This window comes from Austrofundulus limnaeus, unplaced genomic scaffold (assembly GCF_001266775.1).
Source record: "Austrofundulus limnaeus strain Quisiro unplaced genomic scaffold, Austrofundulus_limnaeus-1.0 Scaffold105, whole genome shotgun sequence".
NCBI lineage: Eukaryota > Metazoa > Chordata > Actinopteri > Cyprinodontiformes > Rivulidae > Austrofundulus > Austrofundulus limnaeus.
The window spans coordinates 1,284,375-1,298,915 of NW_013952507.1; the positions used below are offsets into that span (position 1 = coordinate 1,284,375).

A 14,541-nucleotide genomic window follows, 5' to 3' on the forward strand; every position below is an offset into this window, starting at 1 on the left:
GCTTAGATAAAATAAAAGTAAAGTTAAAATTATCAAATTGCATTCATTGAAGTAATCAGTTAGAAAGAATTACGACTTTTACAAGCAAGATATTGCTTATTTTAAAAAAGTGAAAACACAACAAAACCATCATTTTAGAGATGTTGCATGTAAAAATGATGGTGATCAGATTAACAAGTATTTTTAGCATCTGATGGTCTTTTTGCAATTGTATAATACATGAGATAAACACCTCAAAAAAGAAAAATGTTGATGAGTTGACCATTATTAGTCTACACAAAAACCCTCCAATAACCCAATGCAGACAAGATAAGAAAAAGAAAGAATATAAAACGGATCACATTTATTTTTCTTTGTCCTACTTTCCTAATTTTCATATTTCCATATTTGGAAACGCATTTATCAGAATTGGAAGTGTGTGACCAATATATATGCAAATGAAGCAATCATCATCTACCAGACTTCTTGTTTTCATGTAGTTTTGTCCTTCTGAATGTTTTTGTGCAAAGTTACTGACTTGTGTGTTTTTGAGCAGCACGGCTTTTTATATTCAGTGTGTCAGTCAGGTTAAATGCACTTGTCTGATAATGAAAACAAGTAACTCATCAAAAAAGCTTGTTTTTGTTGGATTTTTATTCCTGTCTGATAAAATGTCTACCTGAGTGCAACTCTCTGTCCCTCGAGGACCCTCATCTCGTGGGAGTATCTTGTGATCAGAGGAGGCTCACAGAGGAACTCCTCTTCAGGGATGGACCAGAAGTATCGACCGGAAAGATGCTGCGGAGTGGCACAAGTCTCCAAGTCGTCCTCTCGATTCAGCCTCCTCAGCCAGAGCAACTCACAGTTACAGTGGAGAGGGTTTCCACCGAACGACAGCGCGAAGGAAGAGGGGTTCATGATCCCTGATGTCGCCAAGACCTGAGTGTAGGAAAATGTGTTCAACAAACTAACCAACGCATTTACGGTTTGTTCAAATCCAGCTACTAACTGCAGTGAGGCAGGTTTTTCTCTGATTTTTGAGTAGAAATGTGTTAATTTTTTAGAGTGAACTTGTAAAAGTACCTGCGCCCGTTGAAAGAGTGGGTCTGGTGGTAGCTTTTGAAGTTTATTAGAGGTGACATCCAGCCGGTTGAGTTTCTGTAGAAGGGAAAAGGTTCCCTCTGGAATAAAATCCAGCATGTTGTGGTCTAAACTCAACGTGTGGAGGCTTGTCATTTTCTGCACAAGTAAAAGAGAAAATCAGACTTTTTTTCAAAGCTTGGTTTTTTTCATAAAGGATGGTTTATAGCTTAAAAAACATCGGATTACAGTTGCTGATAAATGAATATGGAGACATAGAACAACATGTGTGACCCATCACATTAAATCAGGAAGTAAATTGGATTTTGTCCAAATAAACTGAGCACATGTTGACACCCAGATATCATGATATCGTGATCCAKAGATACTGAGTGTTTTAATAAGTGTTGCTGAACAAGAAGATGCCTAAAAATTGACCTAAATTMCGTTTTTTTCTGTGCTATAAAACATTCCTTAGGGTTATATTTTGTTCATTTCCTTCAAGATGCCCATAAATAAGGTATTTATTTATCAAATTAATTTATTGAAAATGTTTCTACCAGTGCATTACAGCGGGATGATCTCTACTATGATGTGTTAAGACTATTTTGCAGATGAAAAAGATAAGTAAATCGCTGCTTAATTTTTTATGTTAATTTCAGAAGTTTCTAAGAAAAAAAACAAGAAAATTATCCAAGCTCCAAAAGTCATAATTTTTGCAAATAAATAAATAATTAAATAAATAAATAAATAAAAATGATTAAAAGCAAAAATCTTTGATATTTAAACTTAATATTTTCTGACATAGTAAAGTGAGAAATTCACAAGAAAAAAACTGAAGTTTTCGTGGTTAAAGGGCAATTCCACTATTTTTTCACAACCTTGAGCCTATTTAATCTGTTCTAGTTTAAAAACTAAAACACATAAACACTGCAAAACCTGGACTAGATTGTTTTACACTGAYTGCAGAATATTTAAAAYCAAGCGTGTGATTTATGAAACATATTTGRTTTGTGAAACTTCAATATAGGGCCATTTCAGAACTTTGTGTGCATTTTATGAACAAATTGAGCATGGCCATGTGGAGAGATAAAATAGTGAAGAAATTTATAGTTATTACAGGTTAGTACTGATGTTAAAAGCACAAAACTATAATTTTAGGTATTCCTTTTTATAATGTTGACGATGCTTAATCTATTATGTTTTGATTGATATAGATTAGTTACATGTCCGAATTATAAACAACACATAATCAACCGTTATGAGAACAGTAGGTGAGAATTTTGTCTGAATGCCTGTGATTCAGCCGTAGGTCAGTAGGGGGCGGACGCGGGCATTGAAGACCATGTATAAATGGATATACTTCCTCGTTTTTGGGCAGTGTGGTTTTCCTTGTCAGCTCCGGTGGCAATAAAACTCGGTTCCAGAATTCTGGTGTTGGATGGTTTTCATTCCTTCTACAAATCATTTTATTTAACAGTGGTGGTTTTCATATTGACTTCAGTCTTTTGAACATGTATTTTCTTACAATAGTTAGAGTGTTTGAATCAGGAGCATCCACAATAATCATGTTTAGAGAAAAATCATTTTCAAAACTTTCCAAAACAAAGAATGCTTACACCATCTTAGATCTCTGACTACACCACTTGCAGCTTAATCATCAAGTTGATGTGATGAGTCCCATTTATGAAACTTTCAAACCTTTTACATTTTATTTCACAGAACGTGTCAGACTTGTAAAAAAGTATAATTATCTCTTTTATCTGACACTTTTGTCTTCAATTGCCTACTTCTAAAATGTGGTAATGGAGTATGGTTTTACTAAYTGACACAAAACCCTAACACATTAAATTTAATACTATTTAAATGACCTTAAATGTTATTTGTATGTGTTTACAGTGATTTTTTCTTTCTTAGCTTTTAGCCATCCAGCCTGAAAGTGGTGCAAGCTGACCTGAATGGCCTCCCATGGAATGGAGTCCAGGTTATTGTAGCTGAGGTCCAGCTCCTCCAGCGCCAGCAGGTCATTGAACGCTCCCTGATGGATCAGCACCAGCTGGTTGTTGTTCAGGATCAGGTGGTGAAGCTTCGACATCCCACTGAACGTATCGTTCCCTATTCTTGTCAGGCGATTACTGGGAAAGATTGAAGAAATAAAAAATAAWTTYTAAAACGTTCCAGTAAAACGGTGGGAAGCTTTCCATCACGTGGGTCCGTACCTGTTGAGGTGCAGCGCTCTGAGATTTTCCAGGTCAGAAAAGGCATAAGGTGTGATGTAAGAAATGGTGTTTCTGGATAACGTCAGGTCCACCAGTCGTGTCATGTTTGCAAAATCTTTTCTTTTWACACTGTCAACACAAAAAATTACAGTTAAAATAAAGAAAGTTGATATTTTACAGACAATTCTCATTCAAAAAAGGCACAAGTGAATATCACTTGCATTGGTATTTCATTAAAATGGAAGGCCAGCTTAAAAAAAATTAAGAAAAGTTGTGTTTATAACATTTTAATGACCATATCCCACATATTGTACTTTAGAACTTCGTTATCTTAAAATAATAATAATAAATAAAACAAATCAAATGAGCTTTATTTCATTCCAGAGGCAGAGGATGACACGCCTCTATGTTTACTGAAGGAATCCTTCTGTTCAAATACTCTGCTATCGTTTCATCTTCACCAGAAGGATCTTTGGGTTGTCACCTCCTGACATCATCCATTAGCTTATCTTCAGCCAATTTGGGAGAAATGTTGCTCATTCTCACACATTAACACTGAATATGTTGTTTCTTTTTAGGTGTTGTGAGAATYCTTCACAAACATGTCAGAGTTTATTAAATATATTTACATCTTGGAGCTCTACAGATCTAAAAATAAATGCAAATATCAGCTCCTCAAAGTTTAACTTAGTTATGTGTTGAAATTCATTATTAGTTGGTGCTTTGATTAAGAACACTGTGTTTTCTTTATTATCAACATAATGTGATGCTATTATGGAAAATCACCTGTTTTTTTTATTTATTTTCCAAAACAATCATCATGAAAAATAGTTGATCTAATTATTTTCTTAATGTTATAAAGGTTGTAGTGTTTGGTACATCTCCACCAACTCATTAATCTCGGTTGGCATTTTAGTAATAGCAGAAGTTGTGCTGTAAACATGGAAAACTGTGAAAACTGATCCGATCCTCACCTTGTGACAAAGTTGTCAGCCAGCCGTAGCTCCACTGTGTGTCGGTCAATATTCGGAGGTACAAACAATAGACCTTTCTTTGCACAGAGGGTTGCCAAGTTGGGTGACAGAATCTGACAGACGCAGCGCTTCGGGCAGATCTGTGCCCGCACCGCCATGGCAACTGCCAGCATCACGCACAGCAACAGCCTCTCCATGGTAACCATTCTCACCTGGACACAACACCTGAAAAGCAGACAGGCAGAGAGGAAGAAAGAGAGGGATGGAGATGTTAATGGCAAAGTGGCAAAAAAAAGAGAGAAAAAAGAGTTATCAGAAAAAATAACAACTTGCTTCCCTTTAATAAGTTTTATTCTTTAAAGTAGACATGTTTTTAAATCATTCCTTTTCACATTAGAATCATTCAGTTGGGTTTTTTTTAAGTGGAACTGCAATGCTTTGGTCTGAATTCCACCTTATTGTAATGCAACAAGCCCCGCCCCTTTTCTGCTGTTTGTCTCAAAGAAGCTGGATTTTTTACTGATGCGCTTCAAGGGGTTACGTTTTATTTTAGCTTGCAGAGATGTTTTATTTACAATTTGATTAAAAAATGTCAACAACAGAAGACTTGGCCGTCCAACCTCACATGTTGGAGCCAGAGTCTGACCCAGAACCAGAGGAGAATGAAGATGAGGAAATTGTAGTTGGTAAGTCCAGACTGATTAAGGCAATTCTGCCATAGATAATTTGACGTAATAGTTCAGAAACATCATAGAAAAAAATGAAAGAAACCTAAACGGGCTGAAAAATATGACCCAAACAGAATATAAAGTTAGCTTTGCAGCACCAGGAGAAACTAAATTCAACGTTTCTGCCTCCTAGAGACTCCAAATAGCTTCACAACAAAATGTATTTAACAGCTAGAACAGCTAAAAAGTGGATTTTACATGGCATCCCCTTTAAAGGGAACCGTGACAAGTTGCGACATTAGATATGGACATTTACTTCAACTGTAAAACAAATATTGTACAAATACTGTAGGTTTAGTTTTTATAAATTATTTATATTGTCACACGGATGGCAACATTTTTTTGATGCTACAAAACATACTGGGTAATTTATGATGTCTACTAGATATTCCAGTACAAGACTGTGAGCTCTATCCACCCTGAAGGGAGCTAACATCATATTGCAATATATAGAGATTAGCTCGGATGCAAATGCAGAAGCTAACATGCTAAAGCTAAAGTTTTCTYTCTATGAAGCAGCTCCATTGCCCTCCATCATTATTTCCAGTTTCAGGTTGACTCATTTCTACATTCTCCTCTCTGTAAACACGCTGATTTTATTTAAAGGCACTAATCATCAGATAACGTCCAAGATTAACCTTTACAGAGGATAAAGCTTGCTAGCAGCCTCAAACCAGAACACCTGGTAAACGTCATCATTTACCCAGCATGCTTTGGAGAACATGTGGTCTCTGCAGTCCTTAAGTGGGAGGTTCTTTGTTTGTGGGAGGAGTCCTGTCAAAGACATGATTGGTCTGTTTGACTTCTGTGGGAGGAGTTTTGGTAAAGATGACTAAAGATTGACTATTTTGGGTGAAGTTTGAAGAATCTGGGGGGCAGCTGGGGTGGCATGTAACTTGGTCAAAATGRCCATAAAACACCAATGTTTTTTAAATATAAATATTAATTTTAGTCATAACTCGAGACAAAAAGGGTGCTAGCCTCACGACATTTCAACAACGTACACAAGGAGGGACGTGTAACTATTTAGCTCAAGTAAAACTGCCCTAACTCACCTGAAAAACAATTGCCATTTTTGAATATGAAAATTATTTATCGTAACTCGAGACAAGAGGGTGCCTGGTGGCATCAATAAATTATATTTACATGTTCAAAATAATTTATTTCATCTTTTAACTTGCCACACAGGACAAGTCAATCCGACGTATCATGGTTTTGCCCAACTCCGCCCACACTCAAGAACCTCTACATATATTTCAAACTCTGCAAATCATGGCTAGGACAAACCCCGCCCACAATACAAGACACTCCCAATATGTACTGCAATTACCCCTACATGTCTGAACCTAGCAACAATATTTATATMGGTTATGTTATATGCTCTCATTTATTCTTCCCCTCAAACATTCATACATCAGAGCCAATGAGATGACAATGTTTTGTTTCATATTATTTCATATAGTTTCATGTTCCAAATTACACTGCCAGTATCAAGCATTATTGGGAAAAATTTATCATTTTTACACAAGAACTGGAGAAATGGACTTTGAACTCACCAAGTCTTTTAAATGTGCTAGAAAAGACTTCATTTGGTCGCAAAACTCTGTGAGATATTAATCTTAAACTCACAGAAACAAACTCAAAAAGTAAGTAAGCTGCGTTTAAAACTAAACGTCGTCCAACAGATTATTAGAGTTTGCAACATTTTTGGCCAGGCACTGTATTTTATCACGTCATCGTGTCAGTTTGACTGAGAAGCTATTCATTTTCCTCTTGTCTAGTTGAGTGCCCCCTTGTCTGTACACATTGTTTGTTTCTCAGAGTAATTACGGAGCTGAAACTAGCTGCCGTGTTGAAGGTCACGCAAYTCCTGTTTATCTTTCTCTTTATGTGCGAGTGCAGAAAAAGAAGAGCACAAAGGCGAAGGAGYCGGTAAATAGAGCACTGGATGACTCATATATACTGGTTACACACACGCACACACACTCACACACACATAGCTTGTGACCCTTGTGACATGAAAGCAGATATCAGCTCATTAATTACACAGAGAAATGACTGTAATGAGAGTAAATGAGTGAGAGAGAGAGAAATGGAAAGGAAATGAGGAAGAGTTATCAGAGAAGGAGAAAAAAAGAGAGATCAGAAGGAAGCTAATTAAAATGAGTGCTGAGGTGTGAAAGGAAAACTGRGGGAAAGGGTTTATTTAATTTAGGTAGGGGAGATGAAGCAGTCCTGTCACGCTTTAAGATTTTATGCAAACCCTAAACAACAAACAGCAATGCATTTTATTAGACATATCAAAGATAGCATTTGAGCAGAACTTCACTTGAACTCAACACTCAAGTTTGTGACTGCTGTGTTGCTCAGTGTGACATGTAGCACCACCACGATCAAACRAAAAACCGAACAAACCAAAGGGATTATGAATGAGGAAGACAAATTAAGCTCTGTTTGTAGCGGTGTGTAAAATGCGATTTTGTTCCACACGTGCGCAGCCTGTTTCATCCTCTTCTTTGAAAGCTGTCCACTAAATTCCCCAGAAAGTCCCCCCCGCCCCCCCACCACACACACACCCCAAAAGCTTGTTTCACCCCTGGCTCACTCACTGATGAACAACTGGTTTCCCCGGACAGCTTAAATTGATTCTCTACCCACCTCATGCACCGAGACTGATCTCTGGCTGCAGTCGAGTCTCATGAGGATGACCAGTGGAACAAGTTGGCAGTTAAAAGCAACGACTTGGAAGGACTTGTGTAATGCAAACTCTTTTGATGCTGCAGCCATGACTGAAGATGTTTGTTGACCTTTTTTCTGAGCATTTGCACAGTTAATGTGCATCCATCCAATCACATGTTAAGGTATTGGCAAAGCAAGAAAGAATCTATAGAATGATCATAAAAAATGTGGTCAAAGTTTTCACAATGCTGAAAATATAAAGCCACAAAAAGTGTAATGTATGGAACACAAAAATGTCCATAAATAAATAAATAAATAAATAAATAAATAAATGGAACACAAAAATGTTCATAAGTTAATTAATAAAAAAAATTATTAAATAAACATCTTTATAAATAAAAAATATAAATGTGACAATGTAATTCTGAAAAAACAGAATACAAATACACTTCTAATGTTACGGTCATGAACATTTTATTATTTTACTTTTTAAGAAAAAAAGATTGAGAGATTTTTATGTAATTTCAGCAGTTTTTAATTTAAAATGTCTTTTTCACAAAATCCTATTTTATTTCAAAAAGGTATTTTCCCCAGTGGCTTATTTATTTCACAATGACATTTTTCAGCAGAATGACTTCATCTGTCAATCAAGAAAAACAGGGCGGAGCCTATTCGTTTGGCCGTTCCTTTACCCCGATGAAAATAATCACATACTGAAATCATGCCTTTATTTATTTATTTATTTATTTATTTATTTATTTATTTATTTATTTATTTATTTATTTATTTATTTATACAGAGACAATTTACACCAAGGAAAGATGCATGGTACCAGGATATAGCAAAAAATGCAAATTTCCACCTGCAGTCCCTGGACAGGATGATGTGATCAAAGGTGCAATGCATACTGTAGTCCTGTGCCCTAGGCTGTAGTGTGGAGCTCAAACTAAAGCTGCAGCTMAGTTAAACTTAGCGCAGCGTGCCACTCTGCCATCCTTCATAACCCTTGTCCTAGCAAGTCATTGCTAGCTGCGCAAGCTGTGCAGTGTGCAGGTATTCAGGGCAACTAATAAATGTGCAAAAGGATCATCCAATGGTCGTGCAGGTCCAACCCACAGATGCTGATTGACAGATGAAGTCATTCTGCTGAGCAGTGTCATTATGAAATAATTGGGGAAAACACTATATTGAAATGAAAGATGACTTCGTGAAAAAGACATTTCGGAATCAAAACTACTGAAATTAAATAAAATACTTATTTTGTGATGTTTTATTTAGTTGATTATGAACATTTTGGTGTTCCATAGTGAAGTGATCGCCAATGAAAAAGACAAAAAGGAGCATGTTGTCAAGGTGAAAAAAATATTTCATGTTCATTTTCACCCCTGTGGGTTAAAAAGCAACATCTGACAGATTGTGTTCACCAGTTTAACAGTACTGAACATGTCTCCAACATGTTTACAGAGATCTTTACCGGGAGTGTCAGGCAGTACATGGTACTTGTTTTTATCTTTATGTTTTCCATGTCAGTGTTTGAAAAACACTTGATATGTAGGAGGGTTCTCCTGTAATCTCAAAGTGAATGATGCTTTTCAGAGTYGCATCTTTGTATTTTACAGCACACTGCTGTTCAAACAGATGCATGGTCACAAGACATTCTGCACAATTATTCCAAAGCAATTCTTTGTCTTCTGCTGTAAAAGTTATATTCTATGATTAGAATTCTTTGTATTGTTGCTGTTAGTTAAATTACAAACGCATATAATTCTTTGTAATGCAGTCGGTCTCCACTCTGTATAAGCATTTTTACTCTACTAACAGCTACATTTGTTGTTTTCTTCAGACTGAATTGTAAATAAACCTTTAAATCTATATAACTGTAAAGCTTTGATGATTTGAATAGAATAAATATATGCAAATCATTGCATATGTTTGCATTCTCTAATTAAACAAAAAGTGGTTTTATACAACCTTCTAGAGTTGGAAACAAATGTGCACACAACACCAGCTTTAAATAGCTAACAATAACAAAGATTTATCACAACATCAGCTCTCTGCAGCTCTGCAAATGAATGGATGGAYGGACGGATATATCATCTCTAACGTAAAAAATAAAAACTAAAAAAAATTGATGTGTCTAAAATTAATGATTGTTTTGTCTCTTACTGACAGGCATGTCATAAATAAATAAGTTAACTTCTTTTTCCCACGTAGATGCATTAAGCAGACACGAATAAAGGCTTTAAAATAATCAGAACAGAGGTTTATAAGGAGTGCATTTAGCATGAGGTGTTAAACAATTTAAAATCAAAGTATGAAAGAAATGAAAGCAAACAGCTCTTCCTGCAGAAAACCTTTACATTTGCTTTTTTTTTCATTTTCTCCAAATGATTTATATTTAACAGTCTTCTGTGCTTTGCTTGTTTGTACACGCATCTAATGAAGAATTCAAATGGCCAGGCCACTTAAACCAACCTGCTAGTCTGCCTGCTCTCTAGCTTCCACCCTTTGCTTCTCTATGTCCACTGCGGTGAACCTGATGCATCAGCTAATGGCTTTATCCACTTGAACAACAGGGGTCATCAGCTGCCTAAATACATCAAAATTACTCTTTATTCAATTAGTGCACTTTGAGACTGCTGCACTGAGCACAGACAAGCCAAACAAAGGCCAATAACCACACAACGTCAGCAATCTCATCTGCACGCTGCCTTGATTCAGACAAACACAACAAATCACAGTTTACTGCGATAAATGTGACAGAGCTCACCAAGGAAATCATGTTTTTAACCTAGAGTGACACGTTTAAATTTAGTCTTAAAAAAGTGCTGAACATAAAAGTCTGCAATTTAATCTGAATTAGTTGAAAGTAGATGTATGCTTTTAAATCCTTCTGCTGGGGTCGATATAAAGTGGAACAACGATGCTTTGGTCTGAAATCCTCCTTATTCTAACTTTAACATCTCATCTTTCACCAGTTGTATTTGATACTGTGCCTTTAAAACGCTTCCAGCCCCGCCCCCCTCCAGCTTCCAGATCGGTCCAGGGGTTTGAGGTTTATATTTTATTTATTATTAATTGTTTTATTTACTATTTAATGTAAAGATGTCAACGACAGAAGACTTGTTCATCCAGCCTTACATGTTGGAACCAGAGTCTGACCCAGAACAAGAGGCGGATTAGGATGAGAAAATTGTAGTTGGTAAGCCCAGACCTTTTTGGCAGTTCTGTCAGAAATAATTGGACATAATCGTTCAGAAAATGTCATAGAAAATTGAGAAAACTGAACAGACTGAAAAAATCTGACCCAAACAGAATATACAGATATCTTTGCAGAAACAGGAAAGACTAAATAGAAATTTTCTGCCTCTTGGAGACTCTAAGTCCACAACAAAATGTATTTAACAGCTAAAAAGGGGATTTTGCATGATGCCCTTTAAAGCAGCCAGCTTTACAAGTGAGTTCCTGCATGTTGCAGAAAATGATCTGCTGGATGCAAGTGAACGTCTACAACTTATTTTCATCTCCTCCTGTAAAAAAAAAAAAAAATACAAATACAGTTGGTTTTATACATTTTGCTCTGGGTGATGTACAACGGGATGGAGGGTTAAATTATGATAAATTATCCCCACAACACAATATTTCAGTTATATGTGAGAAAATATTGAAAATGATTCTGGTTGTTGTTTAGGTGGGGAGTGTCAGTTCTATCAGGGCATTCTGTCCTCCTTGTTCAATGGTAGGGAAAACACTGAATTTATTTCATATTTACTAACAGATGCACACATTTCATAGAACAATACATATTGCATACTGTTCCAAATGTCATAACATTAAAACTTTGCATAAATTGGTATGGCTCTGAGTATGTGAACAGGGTGAATCTCAGTTACTACCACAACAAACTCCATCAACATCTGTAAAAGTGACAGAGCTTTTTTCAGGGTTTGCTAAAGTGATTAGCAGTGGCGACCATCTTGAGTCAGGTAACCAGTTGTAGGTGTACATCCAGTGGCTGTTTTGAGAGTTTCCTTAAATTCAATCCATCGATTCATGAGGTATTCTACAGTCAAACTACAGTTAGATAAACAAACACATGCCTGTAATAAAATGAAAGAGAAAGAAAGAAAAAAAAGCAAAGGTTCAAATCAAAATAAAATCTGTTCATGAATCACACAGCCAGTGAGACATTCCTTCAGTCTGCCTCTTATTGTTTACTCTTTGTTTCCAAGCAGCAGGACTCGTTGCATCAAAGCTGAAGATTCCTTTGTTTCCCTGCCTCGTGCCGTCCATCTCAATCACTTCTTGATGACAAAATTGAATTTAATAGTTGAAATCAAAGCAATCAAAGGCAGATGCAGTCTGCAGCATGACTCACTTGAGCTGCTGGGAATTTAAGATGATTTTTGTCAAGGTCAGTCTGAGAGGACTATATGAGGAAGCACAATGTATGAAGCCGCACACAGAAATGAGATTGCATGTTTATTGCAAACCGCTAAACGCACAGTACATGAAGACGTATGTACGCCAGTAGAATATTGATTTTAGCCCCAGTTATAAATCCACTCGTTGGGATTATATGAATGACTAGAAAAAAAGAAGAATAGCTCTGAAAGAAAAAAGAGATGGCAAGAGAAAGATGTGTAACGGGAGACAATTGCGGTGTAGTAAGAGCCTCATTCATGGTGCTGCAGAGCAATATGTGGTCTGCAACACAATTTTTGCAGCATTACATCAGTGGACTATTTTTCAAAACACACCAGAGTGCATCTATCACCAGCGATCAGATTATATAATGTCCATAAAACAATTTTGATGCCATAACGTTACTATCATCATCCCTCAAAGTGCATTTGAGTGATGCTGAAGAATCTTGTGTAAAGTGGTTTCTCTGYGTGTTGCTTTACAAAGATTGAGGACAATAGTGATATTAAGCTGTAAACAGTCAGGATTAAAATTTTAAACTAAGTGATTTTTTTGCACCACGTATGTTGTCTTTTACTCCTTTATAACACCAAATATATTAACTAGAAAAAGAAAAACCCACAGAAAAACAGTACTTTCTCTGTTTTTATGGCATGCATCAAAGTGATCGTCTATATTTGTGGCACTGATCACATCTTATGAATGCATTTTATTCCTGCAATGCTGTATTCTGTGCATATGTTAAAATTGCAATAAACTATAAATTATGAGGCTGTTTGAAGTTTGGCTGGGAACAAAGTGAGTGTATAATTATGTACAAACTAAGCAAAATCATGAGGGATTTTAGATTTATTCAACATGAATATTTTATTATAAAAATCGTGTAGTTCAAGCACAAAAAAGAAAAAAAAAACAAGCAAGTTAAAATATAATCATTTAAAAATATCCTATAAAACCTGTAGTAATGTGATGTTAATTTAACTGCAGTGTTGGTGGAGCAATAATAAAATATATACAAAACTATTTATAACAAGTTCTCGGGGGATAGCAGCTATATTGAACAAAAATGTGAAAAATGCATAWTTTTAACAGTCAATATGAAAAGAGCTCATATACTGCACAGAATCAAATAAAAAATTACACTTTGAGTGTTTATTTACTTCTAACTAATATGAGATCAGCTAAAATAAAACAGTCATTTGTTGTAATGTTTTTGGACTTCTGAAGATGATGAGCTGCTGAATGTTTTAACCTCATCAGACATGAAAAATAAGCTTGTTTCTAATGGAGCAAGCAGCATGAAGAGCAATAAAACTGCAATCTTTATATAAGTAAAATATATTGATGGGTTGTCCAGAGTACTCCCACACAATTTAATTCATCGATCCACTCGCTGACACTTAGCTCTTCGTTTCTCCAGTATTATTGTTGTGCTTTCACAATTCATAATTAATTAGCTGTTTACGTATGTCAGCAATGTTATGTTTCCCTGTAAAATGTCTCCGTTATGCCATTAAAGTGCATTTGATTTGAATGGATGAAGACAGCGAGCAGGTTAGCAATAGGCAGGGGAAAAAAAGGGTGGGAGGATGACAAACTGTTTCTATCATCATCCTGAAAGCACGAGGAGGCTGCGAGCTTATGTAAGAAAACACACACATCTGCATTTCCACAAACCCTGGTTTTGTTTGTTTCTACATGTAGCTGTAAATGGGATTGGCCTGCAGAGTGAAGCGTTGTGGGAGGGCACTGCAAACGCATTATGACATTGGCTGGTAATGACGCATTGTGAGTTTGTGTGTGAGTGTTTGTGCGAACATGTGAGAGCAAATGTGAAAGCATGAAGCAGTTATCTGTGCATACATCTCTTATCTTATATCCTGTTGTACTCAGTGGTGCATTTGACAGCAGACAAAGTGTGTGTATGTGAGTGTCCAGTTATGTTCAGAGAAGAGAAGAGAGGAAAAAAACAAGTCAAAGAATACTTGCTGCAGCATAAGCAGCTTCTTTTCCCCAAAAGCCTATCTGATGCACATCTTGAGGATCACTTGTTCCAGTATTGACTTCTTCCTGTGTTGGTTCACAGGCAATCAAACAGCTACAGCTTCCAACAATCCTCAACAGCTACTGTTGTTCTGTTACCTTGGATCTGATTTGCCTGATTGTCTTTCCTTTTTGTGTGTTTTTATAAGTATTTTTGCTAAATACTCCATGTGCAAAGCAGAGTGTTTCAAAGTCGCTACATTGATGCTACGGAAATTAAATTTAACTGAATAAGTAATATGACAATGTGTTGTTTTCTTACAGACACACATCTAAATATGTATTAGGAATGGAGGGGGAAAGGCAAAAGTGTGACAGAGATTTTAATTTCAGAAATTTGTCTGCACATTTAGAGCAGTAGCTAATTTTAGCCTGTGCTACCCTGTCAAGTTGATATTCACAGATATCAAGTGC

General features: G+C 36.2%; 1 protein-coding gene across 2 annotated transcripts in view; it reads right to left on the reverse strand.

Moving 5' to 3' along the window:
* Nucleotides 1–14,541, reverse strand: part of lrfn5a (leucine rich repeat and fibronectin type III domain containing 5a) — a 123,907-nt gene that overhangs the window by 20,445 nt on the left and 88,921 nt on the right. For both annotated transcript variants that reach the window (XM_014013767.1, XM_014013766.1), the window contains 5 exons: nt 4,253–4,477; nt 3,279–3,407; nt 3,014–3,194; nt 1,063–1,218; nt 659–918 (listed from right to left, as the gene is read on the reverse strand). In XM_014013767.1, coding sequence (XP_013869221.1) covers nt 659–918; nt 1,063–1,218; nt 3,014–3,194; nt 3,279–3,407; nt 4,253–4,458 — 932 coding nt within the window. In that variant the 5' untranslated portion in view covers nt 4,459–4,477. The remainder of the gene's footprint in view (nt 1–658; nt 919–1,062; nt 1,219–3,013; nt 3,195–3,278; nt 3,408–4,252; nt 4,478–14,541) is intronic.